Here is a 20,900-nt window from a genome sequence, read left to right on the forward strand (position 1 = left end):
AATGTTGGCTTTATGGCTTTAAAACTGGATTATCTACAGGCAGTGCAGATACAAAATTAGGATGTAGGTGGCAAAGCTCGAGGTGTGAAGTAGTATGCTGCCGAAGTCGGTGTGCGATAACTGCGCTTTAATTCTGAAGTTTCTGCCCGGAAGTGTAACCGTTTTAGATGCCCGCTGAGGTCAGGCGGTAGTAGCTGTAGCTCAAAAGCCGCTGTAACGAAACTGCTACTGTATTTTTTTTTACCTTTGTGTGTAATGGCACTCCAACTGAAAGACAAAGACGCTTATCAAAGACTGAACTATCTTTACCAGGTAGGAAATAAATAAGGTAAAAGCTATTCGCTGTCATGGTAGCATTCCAATATTAGAAATTCTTTGGCGGTACTCACGTGGCTAACATGCTAGCTACTTTTTGCTAAGCAGCCATGTAATGATTTCACTCTACCGGTTTTATCTCTTTACAGGCAGCGCATTGTGTTTTATCCCAAAGCCCGGAGAATGTGGAGCTGGCTCGTTTCTACTGCTTCACACAGAGGACCATTGCAAGGCGTTTAGTTCTCAGACAGTAAGTTAATTTTCTTTCAATATGGTCTAGTTGTTTCTTTCGTCTGTTATTGATTTTATTTTGAAGGCCGAATTACAGCAATGCGCTGTCACTTCCGAGTGTTGACTTTATTTGCGTCCCTTTTTGTTTCCCTGTCACACAGACAATTATTTATTTTGTGTCAATCCCACAAACACCGTTAATAGCTCACTACTAGAGCAACAAATGTATATTAATCTTAGCTGACAACAGTCTTTAGTTTGAGTGATGTTTACTGTAAACTACATGACCAATCTGTTAATAAAAATGTACTGAGCCATTTTAAATAGGAAACTTTTTTTGTGACCCATTTTAAAAGATATACATCTTCAGTAGGAACCAATGGGCTTGGGAATGAGCAGCAACAATAAAAGTATACAATAACACCAGCCTGATCCTTTTGGTCTAACCTGTTCATAAATAAGTTTTCAACATCTGTTAATTGTGGATTTTATTGCAGAGACCCATCCGTGAAGAGAACATTATGTAAGAAGTGCTGCTCATTGCTCATCCCTGGTGTAACTGCTTCAACAAGACAACGGAGTAAGTTGCTTCGTCATTTACAGCGACAGTCCAGTTCCTGCTGCTGCCTTGCGTTGCATACCGAATGCATTTAGATTGGTGATGTCCTAAACAGCTAATTTATGTGTTTTTAATCTCTATTTGTTAGATGAATTTAAAGAAAAATGACACTAACCTATTTGTTAACTTATATCATCAGGAAAAAACAGCAGGACCCGCTTCACTGTTGTGCGGTGCCTCAGCTGTGGGCAGAGCAAAACGTTTCTGAATGATCCCGATCATTGTTTATGGGTAGACCAGCCCGAGGCTCAGCTGGAGCAACAGAAGCAGCCAGGTGACCGAGCTCAACTCGACACTGTACACCAGCCTCGCAGAGGATGGTTTCCATACACATACTGTCCTCATCTAAACAATAGTCGGCACTGAAGCATCAATAATAGTACTATATATACCCTGTTTTATTGTTTTATAAGATGTTTCAACTCCCATTGAGCCAACGATGACTTGAAAAGGGCAACTGACCATTATTTAATCTTTCTCACCCACAGATCCAGGCCCTTCTATTCAAAAACAGCCAAAGAACACAAAGCCTGACGTGTCTTCTAAACCCAGCGCTGCCCAGAGCACTGCCAGCACGTAGCAGCAGTTCTTTTTCTGACCGTGACATATGAAGGACTGATATTAATTTTTTTGAATATAGGTGTAGCTATGAGGTTACATAGATCTCCAGTGTTTTAGTATTTTTATTGATTTAGTAACTTTTTGGCCTCTGTGATATCATTTTTAGTATCTTTCTGCAGTGTACACAGTGTGAAAATATTTTTGTTTTTTGAATGCCACCAACAGATGGCCACCGTGTGGCGTGCTACACATGTACACATGTAGGATTTAAAGGAACAGTGTTGGTGTTGAGACTTTTGTGTTGTTGTTTTTTTTTTCAAAAAGTAAAACTTTATCGATGGTATTGCTTGTATTAAAAAGATGCCGACAAGAATGGAAGAATGAATTCAACATTATCTTTTATTTTCTGTACACAAAAAATCTCTTCACCATTAACAATTTGTTGCCCGTTACTTTACTTAACCCTCGTGTTGTCCTCCCACCCACTATGCAACCTTTTGTTTTCCTCGATCCAAAATAAAAAAACGTTTTCTGACGCTTTTCCCGTCATTTTTGTCACTTTTTTCCTTGTTTTTTTTTCTCTTTTTCCGATGTTTTTGTCACTTCTGCGCTTTTTTGACTTTTTTAGTTTTTTTTCTGCCCTTTTATGGCATTTTAGTTTTTTAAGCTTTTTCCGTCATTTCAATCAATTTTGTTTTCTTTAAATACTATAAAATTGAATAAAACACCCAAATTCAATGAAAGTAGTGAACTGATCATTTATTTTACTTGTGAAGAGCATCGAATGGAACCATCTACGTTATTTTTTTGGACATTTTGGTAGATAGAAACGCAAATTTCTGATATAGAAACTTTTAGAAAATGGGTCAAATTCGACCTGAGAACAACAGGAGGGTTAAAGGTTGTTTTAAAAAAAAAAAAAAGTGTAGTTTCATATTTTCTTTTCTCCTTTGTCCCCCTTTGGCACTCGAGAACGTGTCTTCTGAGAATAGATTAGGTTCTTGGCAAAGATTCTTGGAATATGTCCCATGTACAAGACGAGGGCCAGAGCCATGCCTAGAAAACAAGACGGTAACTGTAAACAGTGTGTTCACTTTAAAAGAATGAACACATACAGTACATTTCATTGTGATGTAATATACCTGTGAGAGAGCCCAGCCAGTAAACCACTGCATACTCTGTGAAGGTAAATCCAGGACAGTGGAAGGTGAGGCCATACGACAAGGTGGGATTCATGTAGGCTGAGGTGTAGCCTCTGGCTGCACAAAAAAACCGGACAAATAAAGTGTACGTTAGTCGATCCGTATTGTGCTGATGCTGTTAAACAGTTGAGTAGTTTTTTTTTTTTTTTAAAGATTACTTTTGATAGGACAGCTAGGTGAGAAAGGGGAGCGAGAGAGTGGGGAAGATGTGCAGGAAATCATCACAGGTCGGATTCAAACCCTGGACCTCTGCGTTGAGGCATAAACCTCCAAGTATATGTGTGCCTGCTCTACCCACTGGACCAACCTGGCCACCTGGTGAGCAGTTTTAAGGGGGAGGCAGATGCATGACTAACACCAACATGGAGTCCAAGAAACCCATCATTTAGTAGTAAATAATGGAAAAGTAAGTTGTAAATTTCTTCTGGTAGCTTTATCAGGCAATAAAGGTTGCAGGTGATTTAGGCTTCCGTTTAAAGTAATGGGCAAGACATTATGTAGATGCACAAAAAATGTGATCTCAGATGATACTGTTTGTTGCCCTGATTTCCCAGTGGGTTCCCATATTTCTATAATATTTTGTTTTATTAGCAAAAGTTTCTTTTTTTGTAATTCAGTAATTGTCCTGCACTTATATCCTCATATTTAAAAGCACAAAGTTTCTTTGTATAAGCCGATTTTTTTTTAACCTTTTTTTTTTTGCAGTGATGATAAAGGAGGGGTTCCCCTGAAACTTACCTGTATAGGACAGGAAAGTGAGGAGGACAGCGATTAGGGGCACTCGGATCAGAGCAGGTCTGTGTCGCAGGTTTAGAAGGACTAGATGAAAGAAGAGCGTGCATAAGCACTCGGTGAAGAACCCGTGAAGCACAGAGACCAGCAGAGATGTGCTGCACTCTGTAGACATCAGGTTTTTGATCATGTGCATGTCTGTCAGCTCCAGACTCCAGTAGTATACAGCTACAAGAATGGCCAGATGGGCCCCAAGAAACTGGGCTGCGACAGCAAGGAGGGTGGGCAGGGTGGTGGCCTCCAGCTGCAGGAACTTCAGCACAACCAGGGTGGGATTCCCTGACGCATCACCACAGACCACACCGTGGGTCAGCAGCACCACAAACAGTATGGTAAAAGTCACATCAGGACCTAAGCCCCCGGCCCACTCGCCCACATCCATAATGGTCTGCACCTCCAGCCGACATGCCACCAGCGTGAAAGAGGAAGCAAACTCCAAAATGAAGCCAAACCGTGGCCATTTTTTAAGGAGAGTTCGGACCAAGGCTGCAAAAATGACAGCAGCCAAGAAGTATCCGAGAGATGCGTTCAGTCCCGACATGGCTCAGATCTGCTGTTTCTTTTCCAAAAGAAATGAATGAGGGTTTGACTTGACCACTCTGCTGTCTGTTTGGCAACGTGGCACATGGCAGAGACACATTTCTTATCAGAGACACGTCATGTTTTTATCCCACAACCACCTGCCAAAATACACATGGGCCTTGACACAAGGTCAGGTCAAGAAGCTGGCCTTCATTCGGTGTTCATGTATAATTAGATCACAGCTTCGGTTAAATGCTTCCTTCCCCTCTCTACAGGATATAGTGTAAATGTTCTTTTTCTGACGACTAATTAATATACAAATGAAAACATGCCCGCACTGGATTCAAAAATGTGTGGGATGTTAGGCTATCTTGTAGGACATCAACTTTTTTACTTAGTAGCCTAGTTGTCCAGTGCACACACAAGTACAATTAAGCAAGCATGTTTCATCAAAAACAGTGACAAATTGGTCTAAAGACTGAGGTATTTACAGTAAACATCATATATTAGTTTTACTTTAAATCTATCGAGAATAAAATTGAGATACAAATTCTCACCTATAGGCCCATATGCAGCTGGTGGTGTGAAAATAGAAAATGAAAAGTCTGACATGATAAACTAAGTTTTTTTTTTTTTCTTTCAGTAGAAGAAGGGGTGTAGCTTGGAGGATGAGGATTGTAGGCTAACAAGCCATTACATTCCACTAGCATTCCATTGACTCCCATTCATTTTGGCGTCACTTTGACAGCGAATAACTTTACATCTGAAGCGTTTAAAGACTCTATTTGTCCATTGTTTATTTCTAAAGAAACACAACAATGTATAAACCTTGTACCTCACGTTATGGCTCCGTACGTTTTTGTAAAAATAGGGTAACGATTGTGTCATGACCACGCGACATTCTGTCGCACAGCAGATAAATTACTGTATACTCAGGAGAAGCTCACAGGCAATCGGGGGGGATGTGGAGGCATACAGTCAAGGGAGAAACCCATAGAGAGTCCATGAAAGCATCGGAACAAAATATTTCAGCACAGTTTTGATGGATTGGAAATACTTCGGTATGCGGCAAGTGAATTCATATGAAGTAACATTTATCCACGAACAGATTTCTCTTGGCACAGCTACCAGAAGACTTACAGACAGGTTGCTCACATCAAATCTACGTCTTCAAGCTCAGTTTGAGGCTGCGCAGTAACACTCAACCATCACCGGAAAAGTGCTTCTAATTGACTTCACTGGTCTCAGTCGAAGTCCATGGCGTCGATGTGTCCATTTATTGTACTGTCTATGGTATAAAAAAATGAGCAGTGGCGTTGAGGTCCTTCTACTTCTTTCAAATAGCTGTAGGAAGTGATATCGGTTTGGTTTTTTTTCGGGAACTCCTCCACTTGGCACTCAAGATTCATACATTTCTCCATCAAGCCATCCCTGCTTTTCTACCCACTCCTCCTACTTCTCCTTGAGCAGCGTCTGTTTGTTGTTTATAGACTCCAGCAGACAGGGTTTGTCCTCTCTCAGTCTCGAGGCCCTTGTTTGCCTGAGACAGAGCAGAGACAGTGTCGGTGAAACAGATAAGAAACAAATAGTTGATCTCGTATACTGGGTTATGTGCTTTTTCATTTGTTTTGGGCCCTTACTTGTAAATCCATGCAGCACAAGGACACAAAATAACACACGTTTCCCATATTCAAAATGAACTTTCTCAAAAAATATATACTTTCGGGGTATGTTATAATATGTTTGCGCACAATGTGTTGTAGGTTGAAAGAGCCACATTCAGGGATATGACTTGAAAGAGTTGTGCATAAGATTGCTCATGTGATCAGATCATTGATCAGATGTTCCCTGAGTCCAAGGTCCTGCAGCTCCATCTTATTTTTATATGTATGAAATGTTTTTCTCTTAAAATAAATAGAAAATATATTATGCATGCTTTCTTATCAATGTCTAATTGCTTGTTTTTTCTGGAATTTTCATGGAATATTTGTTTCGGTGATAGAACACAACTTCTTGTGGAATCTCCTAGTGTGTGTGTCCTGCTGGAACTTCTTGTACAGCACTGTGGATGCAGAGAGGTGAGCAGCCCCAAAACTTCATCCCAAACCCCACTCAGTCATTGTGAATGTTACTACATAACAGGGGCGATTCTAGGATCAGACCTTTAGGGGGGCTCAGCCCCTAATGAGAATGCGACACGGGTACAGTGCCATGCAAAACCACCTCTGAACAGTTTCTGTTAACCCTTTCCTTGACGGGGTTACAGGTGCATATCATCGGTGACAGCGACACAGGATATTAAACCTGTTTCAAGCCCTTTGAACCTGTAATTGTTTTTCCTCTGTCACTAACAGACAAGTTTGCTTGTCCTAACTTGAAGCACTAAAATTGATTTTTTTTATTAATTTATTCTTTTTTAATTAAAATTTTTGTATTATTATGATGCTTAGGGTTGGCTGAGCCCCCCTAAAAAGGGTCCCCCTCACTCTCAGTGCAACACTCACCCCCACCATCAAAGGCTGATGCACCCCTCCCCCACAAGGTGACCACAGATAGTGTGGCTACACTGATTGTAGCCACATATACATACATACACTGGTGGCTGGTGATTACACTTAGTCACCAGCCACCAGCCATCAGTAGCACTGGAGCTCCACAGGGAACTGTGCTCTCGCCAGTCCTGTTTACCCTGTACACGTCTGTGTTTTTGGGACGATACTGCAATTGTGGGGTGTATTAGGGATGGGCAGGAGGAGGAGTACAGGGGCCTGGTGGAGGACGTTGTGCAATGGTGCAAACTCAACCACCTACAACTCAACACTTCTAAGACCAAGGAGATGGTGGTGGATTTCCGTAGGTCTGAGCCTGCTCTGCTGCCAGTCTCTATTGAGGGGGTCAATGTGGAGGTGGTAATCACATACAAGTATCTGGGGATACACCTGGACAATAAACTGGACTGGTCAGCCAACACTCATGCACTCTATAAGAAAGGCAGAGCCGGCTGTACTTCCCGAGGAGGCTGCGGTCCTTTAATGTCTGCAGCAAGCTCCTCTGGATGTTTCACCAGTCTGTTGTTGCCAGGGTCCTCTTCTATGCTGTGGTATGCTGGGGAGGAAGCACTAAGAAGAGGGATGCTGGGCGACTGGACCGGCTGGTAAGGAAAGCTGGCTCTGTCGTAGGCGCTGAACTGGAGTGCATCACTTCAATATTAGATCAAAGGAGCATTTGGACAATGACTGTCGTCCACTCCACAGCACTATCACAATGCCATGCACAACTGACAGACTGAGAAAGTCAGTTGTCCACAGGGCCATACAACTCTACAATACTTCACAAAAAGGAAGAGGAGAAATAGACTTTTGTGCATAGTCTGTCTGCCTCTCCTCCCTCTCCACCACTTCCACTACCTCCTATAACAACAGTTATGTACACTGGCCCACTGGTTACTGCTTACCCTGTTTACTGGCTATATTAGCCCATATGCACATCCCCTCCCTCCCTCCTTCCCCCAGCCTGGACTGAGGTCTGACTTAATACTTGAACAGTGGCTGTAACCCTATTACTTCAAACCTGTAATATTGACTGTTGATTTGTGTCTATCCTACTGCCCACTTTATTCCCATTTAATGCCATATTTAATGCTGTCTTTTTTTTAAAACTTTATCCTTGCACTCCTATATAGTTTTTATATTACTATGTCTATATTCCTTGCACTATTGGACTTATTTGCACTACCACCATGACACACCCTCTCATAGATCACCTTACCATGCAGACTGAATCACAGTCACTGCAAGCCTCTCATGCTTATACATCCCTTATAGCACATTCATGTGTATTTTTTATTTTATCGTCCATATTATTCATGTGGATTTGTTTTTTTTTTCTTATTTGTTATTTTATCATCCTGTTATGATGTATGTTGTATGTGTGTGATTACTCTATTCTTCTCTGGCTTCTGGTAATATAACAGTTGTATACTTGTTTTAGGACATGTTTACTGCGGGATGTCAGTAAATGTAATTAATGTAAGTCTAAAGTCTATATATTGTAAAGCTAACTAGCAACCTAATATAGCACTAACAGTCTAAAACTGCCCTAACAACTGGCTGTGTAACTATTTCTCATTGTAACATGAAGGAATTGTAGCCTACCTCCTAACTTGTGATTGAATTATAAAGATCACCTGTAAGATTAAAATGCAGGAAATGCATTTTGTTGTCAATCCAGTACATTCAAGGGTAAAAGTAATGGATAAAAGCAGAAAAGATAACTATCTCCATCCAGCTTTACGTTTACAGACCTCCATGTAACAAATAAAGCAATCCGCCGTTGGCATTTTCAGTTCCGTATGAGTGTGCTTTCTCTCTTATGTAGACTTTAGCTACCGATAGACCGCACGTTAATTGCCGTTAATTTCAGTGACAGTAAATAACCGAAATAGGAAATAACCCATGCTTTAAATTTGTTTAACGCACGTTCAGATTTGAGGCGGAACTTGGGAAACGTCGACATCCTCGTGTTTTGTGTGTGCGTGCGCGCGTGTAGCGGTGGGCGAGCGAGCGAGCGAAGTGATGGCAGGGGAAGAGCAGATACTCAGAGAGGAATGAGAACTTGTCGGGGATGGCGGACAGACCTCTGACACTGTTCGTGAAGCTGTTTGCCGCTGGATTTTACGGCGTGAGCTCGTTTCTCATCGTCGTGGTGAACAAAAGTGTCCTCACCAACTACAGGTAACGGGTTTGCTAACGCTTATGGCGGCTATAGAGTTAGTTCAGAAGCTACCGTGGTAGCTAACGGTTAACCTAGCAACTGGAAGTTGTGTCGGCTAGATAGCGGTTGAGCCTATTAGCTAACGGCAACTTTTGGCTAGCGAGGTCTTGTACAGACTGAAATAGGAGAGCTTAATTTACAGTAGCATTTTAGGACGCTATATTTTAACCTGACGTTACCACTGGTAACAAAGTAACGTTAGGTTAGCTACGACGTACTCCGTTCACTGTTTGTAACGGGGACTCAACTCTGCTGTTTCAGGTTCCCTTCTTCAATATGTGTCGGAATTGGACAAGTAAGTTGAATGCTCCCCCCGCCCCCCTCTTTGTACAATGAATTTCCAAACCCACATCAGTCCCTGAAAGCAGGCAGAGATAAAATAATGTTCTATTGAATGTGTGTGCAGATGTTGGCCACAGTGGTTGTTCTGTGGGTGGGCAAGGCTGCGAGGGTGATCAGCTTCCCAGACTGTGATGAGAGCATACCTCGCAAGGTGAGACCACCTATCCATCAATACAATCATTATTTACAGTTTCCACCATGATCGGTTCAGGGTTTTTTTTCATTTTTTATTTTGCCTGGTTTTACAGACGTTTCCTCTACCTCTCCTTTATGTGGGAAATCAAATCACTGGTCTGTTCGGAACCAAAAGGCTAAAGTAAGTCCTCATCTCTAAACTATTTAGGCTGAATGATGGTGAAAGGGAAGTTGATTCAGTGCCATCGTGAGCTCATTTGGGCATGGCTGTTGATGTTTGGCCAAGTTAAAGCAATTTCTGTCCTTTTCCGCCAGTCTGCCGATGTTTACTGTCCTCAGGAGGTTCTCCATCTTATTCACAATGCTGGCTGAGGTACTTCTTCTCAAGTAAGATTTCACGTGAAAGATAACCCATTTTTCTCAGTCATTTACGGTTTCCTTTACTCAGTGGGACACCAAGCCTTCCTCTTTGTACTGTATCTGAGGCTTTTCTTTTACAGCTCAAAGCAGCCGGATAGAATTTCATTGCTCTACTGTGTTTGACCTTTTGACAGGAAGAAATTCTCCAGGCCAGTCCAGCTGACAGTATTTACAATGATCCTCGGGGCGTTTATAGCCGCAAGGTAAGTCCTACTACATCCAGGTGTCCTGGCTGTTAACCCAACCAGAATAACCTTCACTACAAAGTGTTGTCCTCTCCTGATATATGTCCTCGCTTTAGTGATATTGTCTTCAGGGTCATTAGACATAGTTGTAGAACTGTAGTTAAAGGAGCCCCTCTGAAACAGCATGCCCAAAGCTAAATCATTAGTTACAGAACACTTATTTACAGCCCGGACACTTTCTTTCGCTTTCTCTCCTCTCTGTTGGTAGTTCTGACCTGTCCTTTGACCTGCAAGGCTACGTGTTCATTCTCCTGAACGACGTGCTGACTGCAGCCAATGGAGCCTATGTGAAGCAAAAATTAGATGCAAAGGTATGTGGCAGCGCCATCCAATGAATAGTATCCATTGTTGGGTCGGAGCTGTTTTTGGCATTGAGATGATGTTGGTGAATATAGAGAACCCAAACGGTCCTTCAGCGTCTGGTTTAAAGGTACTCTGTGTACACAAACACCGTGGGTTGGTTCTTTTCATTCCCCACTAAGTTGATTTGATTATCACTGTTATATCTCTATTTGCAAAGAAATAATCATTTATTACTCCAGTGTATTATACAAGTTGTGCTGCTTTACTATTTATTTTACTTTTTTTGCATTATTTTTAACAGTCAGGTTAATTACAGATTAAAGGAACACGCCGACTTATTGGGAATTTAGCTTATTCACCGTAACCCCCAGAGTTAAACAAGTCCATACATACCCTTCTCATCTCCGTGCTTGCTGTAAGGCTGTCTGACGGCTCCAGCAGCATCAGGCCATCACAGAACATGCAGGTGAATGGTTCCAGTAATCCTACTGCTCCGAATAAGTGACAAAATAACGCCAACATGTTTCTATTTACATGTTGTGATTTATAGAGTCACAGCGTGTGCAAAAAACAACGTAACATGAGACACAGCCGTCTTCTAACTGTAAACAAACCGGGAACTATATTCTCAGGCGGATGAATATAGTACTTGGGCGGACAGCGTTACAGCACTCACGGAGATGAGAAGGGTATGTATCGACTTGTCTTACTCTGGGGGTTACGGTGAATAAGCTAAATTCCCAATAAGTTGGCGTGTTCCTTTAACTGTTAAGTCAAATAAAAAGTATTGTAGCTTGTTTCAGTTGTCTCTTATGCCCCCTGCACACTGGCTGGGTGGCGTGAGCGTGTCAGCTGCGCGGCTCCCATGTTAACGGGTTAGAGCGTGCACACTGCCTATGTGACACGCATGTCTCAGGCGCGTCTCGAGCCGACGCCTTTTTTTCACGTGACACGCAAGCGTGTTGGAAGCGTTTCCAGGCAAAATAGAATAGGAATAGTTGTTTATATGTCATTTTGACACAAATACATATTAATAAACATTTTTATGTTTGAAAGTCTCTAGGTTTTGACATAAATGCAGATATAAATGTAATTTAAAACAATAAAATAAAATTACAGATTTTCAAATATTGCACCTGTCAATACAGAACGAAATATTCTGTAGCCTATTTTGCCGTCAATACTGCCGACGTTGTCTTTGCTGTAATCAAATCGGTATATATTTATGTTTATGGGAAACCTACATGTGTACAGACGAGGCTAGCAGCAGCAGCGCTGCGTCAGACACGTTTCTGGTGTGCAAAGACATAGAAAACACCACGCAACAGAAACGCCACGCTCACGCCACGCAGGCAGTGTGCAGGGGGCCTTATGTCACATGAGCAGACTGCTCAGCTCTCGTGTTACAGCAGACTGGGTACAGATTTAGTCTGTGATGTCTGTGAGAGCACCATCTGCTAATATGGCACAAGACAGAGAGTTGTGTGTGTGGGTGTGTGAGCGATGTTGTGAGGGATTGACGGATGGAGCCACGTGAAGCGGCATCAGACTGATGCAAACAAGAGGTTCTAGGTAGTGCAGTGGGCTGGCCATGCATGACATGTGTATGCTAGTTAGTGAGGAATGCACTCAAAAGACTTGTGAATAACCCTCTCTGTTCTGGCTCTGCTTATTTTTTCATGTTCCTATTGCTCCCTGCCCATCTGTTTCTATACTCTTTCTTACAGGAGCTGGGGAAATATGGATTGTTGTATTATAATGCATTATTTATGATAGTTCCCACACTACTGTTGGCTCATGTGACTGGAGATATGCAGAAGGTAAGTAGTTTGACTCTTTCTTCTCTATAAGCTCTATTTCTAATTATCTTCATTTAAACCCTACACATATATTCAAGCTTGGCAGATGTCAGTGTTTGATCAGTAGTTAAACCATCAAGTCTTAGAAGTTACTTTAGTTACTTTAGTTGGATTTGGCACTGATCAGTTATTGCAAGGTTTAATCCTAAATTGAAGTGAGTGCACATATGTCTAAGCATGGGTGTGTGCCGTAAGTAGGGGCTGTCTGCGAGTTGGTCAGTGTTGGCAGAGACCTTCTGGTTTGCCCAGCTGGGGCCCAGCAGCCATGAAGGCACAAAGCTGCTATTATGCACCTAGTAGAGTTATTACAGCAGTGCCTACAGCCTCCTTTGACTGAAAAACCTCCCTAATGACACAGACTACTACCTTTTTTTTTTTAAAGCTATTGGAAACTCTGTGTTGAATTTTTAAGTATGTAAGGGTTAGTTGTAAGCACTCTCTAAAATGTGATCAACAACTCTGCAGAGCTCAGTTAATCTAATATTTCTTTTCTTCCACTGAATACCAGACCAGACTTAAGGAATGACTTTTGAGTTTTTTACTACACAAACGGAATATTTAAACTCAATTGATTTGTAATACACAATAGCCTACATATTTAAATGTACTTCTGTTTTTTTTAAATGCTGTTATGTACATGTGTAAGTACGTCGTTTCTCATGCTGTGCTTCTCTTGTCAGGCGGTGGAATATGACGGTTGGTCAGACATGTTTTTCCTCGCCCAGTTCATCCTCTCTTGCATCATGGGGTAAGAATACAGCCCAAGGCTTATGTGTGACGTGCATGTGTGCGCAAGGATAGTGTTTTGTGCCAGAATTGAACATCTGGATTATACCAAATATTTGTGGTGTCACCATATTATCAGTGGCTGAAATCTAGATTCTAGGCCATTGCTGAGTGTTTGAAGCTCACAATGGCCTTTTGTCTACCATGTTGCATCGACATTGTGAAACTCTGACTTTGTGCTTGCAAAGTGTTGAGTCATGTGTAATATGAAACGTGGTTCTCTTGCAGGTTTGTTCTGATGTATTCCACTGTGCTTTGTACACAATACAACTCTGCATTAACAACTACGATCGTGGGCTGCATCAAGGTAAACTGCACATTAGTGGGAAGTAATAGTTAAATGCGCTTAAAAAAAAACTTAATTAGCTTCATTAATATTTCCTTCATTTTGCAGAATGTCCTGGTGACATACATTGGGATGGTATTCAGTGGAGACTACATTTTCTCTTGGACTAACTTCATAGGTTTGAATATCAGGTATATATGGTCTGTTTTATAATTTATGCTGAAATGTCTAGTTGTCTTCATAGATGGATAGATTTTTTTTCACCCAGGTATGGCTGGGCAATATGGACAAAAAAATAATATCTCTTTACAGAGTATACACTATATATATACTGCGACTGTTCCTTTACTGACCGACCGTGAATACGTGTGTGCACGTTCATACTGGAACATGATTTGTCATAACGATGATGACGACGATGTAAAAGCTATCTGAAGCCCAAACTGCCTTGACAAAGCTGTCTGTTTGGAGTCAGCATGGCAGGTATTTAAACATAACGGCCTTGTCCCAGAGTCTAGACGTCTAGCTATATGAAAAGATAAACAATGCGACGTTTTTAATAAATGTAAATAAAGCAGCTAATATCTACATGGACACAATCATGAATGTACTAATTCGCTTTTTTGATGATGGCCTGGCCAAAGTAGTAAAGTTTAGTCTTCACAATGATTCATTGTAGGATTATGATATTATTGCAATATGACTCTTAATTTAACATATAGTTGAAAGAAGTAAAAATTGATCCAAAACTTTTTAGTTTTTAAAAATTATGACTTTTATTATTGTGTAATGTCAGAAGGACTTTAACTGTTTTGCCAGTCAAATTAACTTTAATGAGTGCATATTGAAATATTACACTGTTGGTTGGCAAAAAATACATCTCAAAATGCATCAGATTGATGCTTTAAAATATGGAATATTTAAAGTTTTGCTCCCCCGGAGAGGGGTAATATCCTTCTCAACTTGTCTTATCCTATATCTTGTTGTAAATCTATCGATATACCGCCCAGCCCTACACCCGGGGACACCCAAAGTTGTTTCGGGACCCTAAGTAGAATTTCCCTCCAACAAAAACCCTCACCTATCGGGCATTCCAGGAGATACATTTTGAATTGTATGGCCACACGGCAGATTGACTCAGTTACATATAAACATGAGCAAGAACTATAAATACCATTAACTATCATATTGTGTTGTTTTTAGCCACACTTTCCGTCCATAGAGCCATGCTATATGGATGGAGAGCTTGCTCAGTTCACCACTTTGGTACAGACTCAAATATCTCAACAGCTATTGGATGGATTCCATGAAAAACTGGTTCATTATGCATGTAGCGTGTTCTCATTTCTGGTTTTAAACAACTGAGGAAGGAAGGACGGGTCCACTAATATTGTGTCAGACTGGTCCTCCCTAAAAGGTGAACTCCTAAATGATTTGTCTCTGTTGAGCAAAGGCAAAGGTCATTGCTGATGCAGATGTTATTCATACTAATGTGCCAGTTGGCTGCAGGAATTTATATGTGCATGCTAGTTCTCGTTCAGAAATCTGATGAACTTTATGATGTGCTGCAACATGTTAGATACAAATGACATGTCTCATTTTGCCGGTGAAAAGTTTTTTGTAGCCTCTCTTAACATTAATCCTAAAACAGGTTTCTTAGTTGTTCGGTTAGATTAAACGCCAACATTAAGATGTAGGAGTTCTTGTACGGGTGTGAACTGTTTGTATTCTCACACACGGCCACTGTCTGTGTTGTTGCAGTATTGCAGGCAGCCTGGTGTACTCTTACATCACTCTCACAGAGGAGCAGTCCAATAAAGCAAGTGAAAACGCCAAGCTGGACATCAAGGGCAAGGTGGTTGTATAATGGACACACTGGATTTTTTTTTTTTTATGCTGACAAACGAGAAAACTCTATTTTTAGTACAACTTTTATTTATGGCGTATTTTAGCAGCAAAGGCGTGGCATGATGGGAATAATGTTGGGGGAAACCTCTTTCTGTGTTTGTGTGGAAATGGAGCCACACCATCACCACGCCTCTCTTGCTGCTGCCATGGTGATGAACACTCCAGAGGGATTATGGGTTGGTTTTTAGATGTTTTTTTTTTTTTTTAAATATTTGTATTTTGATACTGTACATGTGAGCATTGAGAACAAGGGAACATGGAACCAATATTATTTATATTACAACATTTCCTGACACTTAGACAAACTGAAAGTTAAAAGTTGGGATGACAGTGTTTCCTGAATACAGGAGTGAACAGCTGGAATTATCAGTAACTTAAGCATGGATGTGTACTGATGAATCTTGGGACTATTAAATATTATATAATTACAATATTTTTTTTTTTGAAGGCACACTCATTTAATGGCATTTTCTGTTTTGCTGTTAACGAGGAATGTAACTTTAGATGCCTTCTAAGCACGGTGAGATGCACTGACACTGTCATTATCTGTTGTCTCAGTCTTTAGTACAATTTATTATTTCTGCGCATACACTTATAAGCTTGTTACAGACGAACGGTGATGCCAGTCTAGCCTGGGAAAACCCGGACGAACTTCTGGCAAATTTGAGATTTGCGCTGCAAGTCAGTCTGGCCAAGAGCCCATTCAAGCCCATTTCCATTTTTTTTCCAAAATCGAGGCACCAATCACAACCGTTGAGGCGGGCTTTACACAATGACGATAGCCCAGCGACGGCGAGCATCTTTTTGTTTACATTCAACACGACGGCCACCGACATGGCAGCAACCCGTTGATGCCGCTGTCGCTACTATGTCACCCGGATCGTTGATCTGATGATCCAGTTGCGCCCAGAGGCATTTGAGCGGTGTCCATTGGTGACGCCCCTTTGGAAATGGGCTGTGAATGAAGCTTCCACAGACCCACTCTCGGTTACAACTGAGAAGGGGCTGGTGTCAGCCAGGCTAATGCCAGTTGTCTAACCTCATCCTTCAAACCAATGTGGATGGGCAATGGGCTGTCAGTTCCCATCAAGGATTGTGGCTTTAAATAAATGTTTCTGCCTCCTTTTGGGAGATGATTTAAAGATTATGGTTTACATTTTTCTTCCCTCAGTATTACTTTTGTTTTGTAGTTTGTTGTGGACTCACCAAGGCTGTAACTGTTTCTTGTTTTTATTTCTTGACACGGTGTTAACGCACTTTTAACTGAGGGAGCCCCTGCTAAAGATTTGCCTCACCTCCTGTTACATTATCGATTGAGATTATTCTTCTGAAATGTATGTTTTACTTTTTTTAAGTATTGCAAGTGAAACATGTTTTTCTAAACCTTAATAGTCAGGTACGAGCATTGACTTTTTTTTTTTTTGTTTACATTTTTATCTACATGATTTTATATTTATTACTTTTTTAGAATAATATTCATTTTGTAGGTGGAGTGGCTTGTGAATTGTTGATGCTGATCTCATCTCAAACACAGTAACCATGGATTTGTAGCTGAAACACAATGATGTATTTTTACATTAAAAAAAACCCTCTGTTGACATGACGTATTCCTTTGGATTTGTTGTCAGGATACTCTTCATTTTTTTTTTTATATCCAACTTTAGTCTCTTATTTTTTATTTTTTTTTAATTGTTTATTTTTCAATGGTCTAACAATTCTGTAACTGAGGCTCTGTTTGTATTTGCAGCTGATGACCGTAGAGCAATGGTTCCCCCTTCCGTCATATCTGGCACAACATCACATTAGACAGGATTACATTAGCTATGTGAGTCACTCTGGCTTCCAAGTTGTACACCGGCTCCATTCAGTCAATAATAAAGGTTGTCCAAATGTGTAGCTTTTTCAGTCCGTTGTTTTTTCTTTTACGACCACTAGGAGTCACCAAAATCCAATGTTAAAATCCTACACATTACATAGGTGGTTTGATTTTCTTTGGCCGTCTCATTTACAACCAACTTTCAAATCCAAGATGGCCGCCAGTCCCCCAGGTATAATGTTCAAAATTGCTTAATTATCGGTACTAAAGAGTGTAGAAAAACATTGAAGCTGTCGTTTTGCTTGTTTGTTTTGACATTGGATTGGACCGATGCAATAAAGTAAAAATTCACTTTCAGTTTGACACTAAGGAGATAAAACAATGCAATTAACAGAATAGACCAATGGTGCTATTTTAATACTATATTAAAAGTCTCACAGGAGGGTCGGGCTAGTCTACACAACATTCTAGGATGGGAGAAAAACGTCCTCTGCTTTATTGGCATTTCTTTAAACCAATCACAATCGTCTTGGATGGAGCCGCTGCAAAATAGTCTCAGGAAGGAACTTGTGCGGTCAAAAGTAGTTTTAGTCGTGCAACAGAAAACTCTGATTGGACAGATAGTCTAGCTAGCTGTCTGGATTTACCCTGCAGAGATCTGAGGAGCAGTTAACCATAGTCCTCAGAAATCCACGAAGTTTAAATTATAACAAAGAATCCTGGAAGTGGAACGTCGAGGATTATTATTCCCTGTACTATTGGAAGCATTTTTATTTACCTGGATATTGCCTGAGCTACAGTAATAACATGTCAAAAAAATTAAAATGAGTCATAGCAAAAAAAAAGTCATTGTTAGAGCTGTAACAATTCCAATCCTAATTGCGATTAACAATATAATTGTTCAATCAAATTTTAAAATATTATTTATTAATTACTTTTTCAAACAAATTTAAGTTTTTTGAATTCCAGGATACATCTTCCGTTTTTTTATCGGTTATGTGACCCAGATAATGTAATAACACAAATACACAGCCTATAAAGTAAAACACCTCTCTTTATTATCATAGCTCTTTAATATCATAAAAAAATTTTCTGCTGTCAATTCTCATTTCAGTATGAATGGTGGCGACCCTTGTCCTCGCTCCTCTTCTTCATCAAAAGTAATAAAAAAGTCATAGTATAGTATGTTCTTGCTGTCAGTATTTAAATGTTCTCCTCTTTATGAGTATAGTATGTCGAAAGAGGTCATAGTATATCCATCCTTCCATCCATCTTCGTCCGCTTATCCGGTGTCGGGTCGCGGGGGGAGCAGCTCCAGCAGGGGACCCCAAACTTCCCTTTCCCGAGCAACATTAACCAGCTCCGACTGGGGGATCCCGAGGTGTTCCCAGGCCAGGTTGGAGATATAATCCCTCCACCTAGTCCTGGGTCTTCCCCGAGGCCTCCTCCCAGCTGGACGTGCCTGGAACACCTCCCTAGGAGGGGCCCAGGGGGCATCCTTACCAGATGCCCGAACCACCTCAACTGGCTCCTTTCGAGGCAAAGGAGCAGCGGCTCTACTCCGAGCTCCTCACGGATGACTGAGCTTCTCACCCTATCTCTAAGGGAGACACCAGCCACCCTCCTGAGGAAACCCATTTCGGCCGCTTGTACCCTGGATCTCGTTCTTTCGGTCATGACCCAGCCTTCATGACCGTAGGTGAGGGTAGGAATGAAAACTGACCGGTAGATCGAGAGCTTTGCCTTCTGGCTCAGCTCTCTTTTCGTCACAACGGTGCGATAGATTGAATGTAATACCGCACCCGCTGCGCCGATTCTCCGACCAATCTCCCGCTCCATTGTCCCCTCACTCGCGAACAAAACCCCAAGGTACTTGAACTCCTTCACTTGGGGTAAGGACTCATTCCCTACCTGGAGAAGGCATTCCATCGGTTTCCTGCCGAGAACCATGGCCTCCGATTTAGAGGTGCTGATCCTCATCCCAACCGCTTCACACTCGGCTGCGAACCGATCCAGTGAGTGCTGAAGGTCACAGGCCGATGATGCCATCAGGACCACATCATCTGCAAAGAGCAGCGATGAGATCCCCAGCCCACCGAACTGCAACCCCTCCCCACCCCGACTACGCCTCGATATCCTGTCCATAAATATTACAAACAGGATTGGTGACAAAACGCAGCCCTGGCGGAGGCCAACCCTCACCTGAAACGAGTCCGACTTACTGCCGAGAACCCGGACACAGCTCTCACTTTGGTCGTACAGAGATTGGATGGCCCTGAGTGGCTTATGAGTGAGAATAGAGTGAATAAGAAAGGAGGTGGAGTCGCCATTTTGTTTAATGTGTCATTCCAATGTACGCAAATATCTTACGGAAATTTTGCTTCTTTTGAATATGTGGCTCTTCAGCTAAGATCCTCCCCTCAAGCTCTACTTCTAAATATCTACAGGCCACCTAAATACAGTGCAACCTTCTTTGACGACTTTACTGAACTGTTGTCTATAATCTGTATTAACTTTGACCGTGTAATTATTGCTGGTGATTTCAACATTCATGTTGACAACCCCCAGGACCGAGGGACCAAAGAACTGTGTTGTGTTTTTGAGAGCTATGGACTGACTCAGCATGTGACACAGCCCACGCACAATAAGGGGCACACTCTGGACTTGATTATCTCCTAGGGTCTGAACATTTCCAAGGTTGTGGTGACTGATGTTGCTCTCTCTGATCATTCCTGTGTTTTCTTTAACGGCACTATCTCTCTGCCCAAAAGTGCTCAAACAAAGTTAATCAGAAAACGGTATATCACTGAAAACACCAGTGAATCATTCATTCAGCTTTTCTCCTCTACACCCACCCTCACTGGGGCCTCAGTCACTGAGCTTGTAGATAATTTCAACTGTAAAATTACGAATGTTATTGATGCTATTGCTCCCACTAAGGTCTCTAGCTGTCTCTGGTAAGGAAAGATCTCCATGGAGAAATTTTATAGTTGTGAGAACAGAAAAAAGAGTGTCGAAAAGCTGAACGCAGTTGGCGAAAATCTAATCTCCAGGTCCACTTTAACATCTATAAAGAGAGACTTCGCATTTATAATCTGGAACTAAGGAATGCAAGGCGGTCCTTTTTCTCTGACATTATTGCCAGAAACAATAATAATTCACGTGCTTTGTTTGCTACTGTTGATAGATTAACAAACCCTCCAGTACCAGTAGCATCTGAACTGTTGTCTACCAAGGCTTGCAATGACTTTGCCTCCTTCTTCACAGACAAAATTCAGAAAATTAGACAAACAGTCAGTGCTTCCATATCAAGTACAGGATATGTGTTGTCACAGTGTGCACGCAAAACCAATTCCAACATGACACAATTTCATCCGATCAACCTTAAAAACCTGGAGGACATAATACAACATCTGAAAACCTCCTCCTGTTGCCTTGATATTCTACCAACGGGTGTTTTCAAAAATGTTTCGAATTCTTTGGCTTCTGATCTTCTACAGATTGTAAACACATCTCTGCTCTCAGGTATCTTCCCACAGGCCCTGAAAACGGCAGTCATCAAGCCACTCCTAAAAAAAAACAATCTAGACATGACACTAATGAGCAACTATAGGCCAATATCAAACCTTCCATTTTTAAGTAAAATCATAGAAAAAGTGGTTTTTCAACAACTCAACCTTTTCTTATCGCTAAACAACAGTTTTGATGCCTTCCAGTCAGGTTTTCGACCACACCACAGCACTGAGACAGCTCTTGTTAAAGTCTTTAATGACATCCACTTAAAC

General features: G+C 41.4%; 3 protein-coding genes across 4 annotated transcripts; 2 read left to right on the forward strand and 1 right to left on the reverse strand.

Moving 5' to 3' along the window:
* Positions 1-83: 83 nt before the first annotated feature.
* Positions 84-2,275, forward strand: rpp21 (ribonuclease P subunit p21). Its single transcript, XM_028588190.1, has 5 exons — positions 84-312; positions 465-565; positions 1,044-1,126; positions 1,305-1,439; positions 1,654-2,275. Exons 1-5 carry the CDS (start codon positions 256-258, stop codon positions 1,743-1,745), a joined length of 468 nt encoding a protein of 155 aa, XP_028443991.1. The 5' UTR covers positions 84-255; the 3' UTR covers positions 1,746-2,275.
* Positions 2,276-2,627: 352 nt separating this feature from the next.
* aqp12 (aquaporin 12) lies at positions 2,628-4,261 on the reverse strand. Its single transcript, XM_028588317.1, has 3 exons — positions 3,667-4,261; positions 2,869-2,985; positions 2,628-2,782 (listed from the first exon to the last, which is right to left on the reverse strand). The coding sequence occupies exons 1-3, from the start codon at positions 4,259-4,261 to the stop codon at positions 2,658-2,660; spliced, it is 837 nt and encodes a 278-aa protein (XP_028444118.1). The 3' UTR covers positions 2,628-2,657.
* Positions 4,262-8,573: 4,312 nt separating this feature from the next.
* slc35d1a (solute carrier family 35 member D1a) lies at positions 8,574-17,196 on the forward strand. 2 transcript variants are annotated; one of them, XM_028588315.1, is made up of 13 exons: positions 8,574-8,975; positions 9,277-9,310; positions 9,422-9,508; positions 9,606-9,673; positions 9,808-9,879; positions 10,047-10,115; positions 10,366-10,468; positions 12,188-12,280; positions 13,000-13,067; positions 13,334-13,412; positions 13,500-13,582; positions 15,153-15,246; positions 17,047-17,196. In XM_028588315.1, the coding sequence occupies exons 1-13, from the start codon at positions 8,866-8,868 to the stop codon at positions 17,194-17,196; spliced, it is 1,110 nt and encodes a 369-aa protein (XP_028444116.1). In that variant the 5' UTR covers positions 8,574-8,865. The 2 variants fall into 2 exon arrangements, with proteins under 2 accessions (XP_028444116.1, XP_028444117.1); XM_028588316.1 differs by lacking the exon at positions 17,047-17,196 and having other exon boundaries at positions 8,583-8,975; positions 15,153-15,962.
* The last annotated feature ends 3,704 nt before the right edge of the window (positions 17,197-20,900 follow it).

The sequence above is a fragment of the Perca flavescens genome, chromosome 9 (genome assembly GCF_004354835.1).
Source record: "Perca flavescens isolate YP-PL-M2 chromosome 9, PFLA_1.0, whole genome shotgun sequence".
Classification (NCBI taxonomy): Eukaryota; Metazoa; Chordata; class Actinopteri; order Perciformes; family Percidae; genus Perca; species Perca flavescens.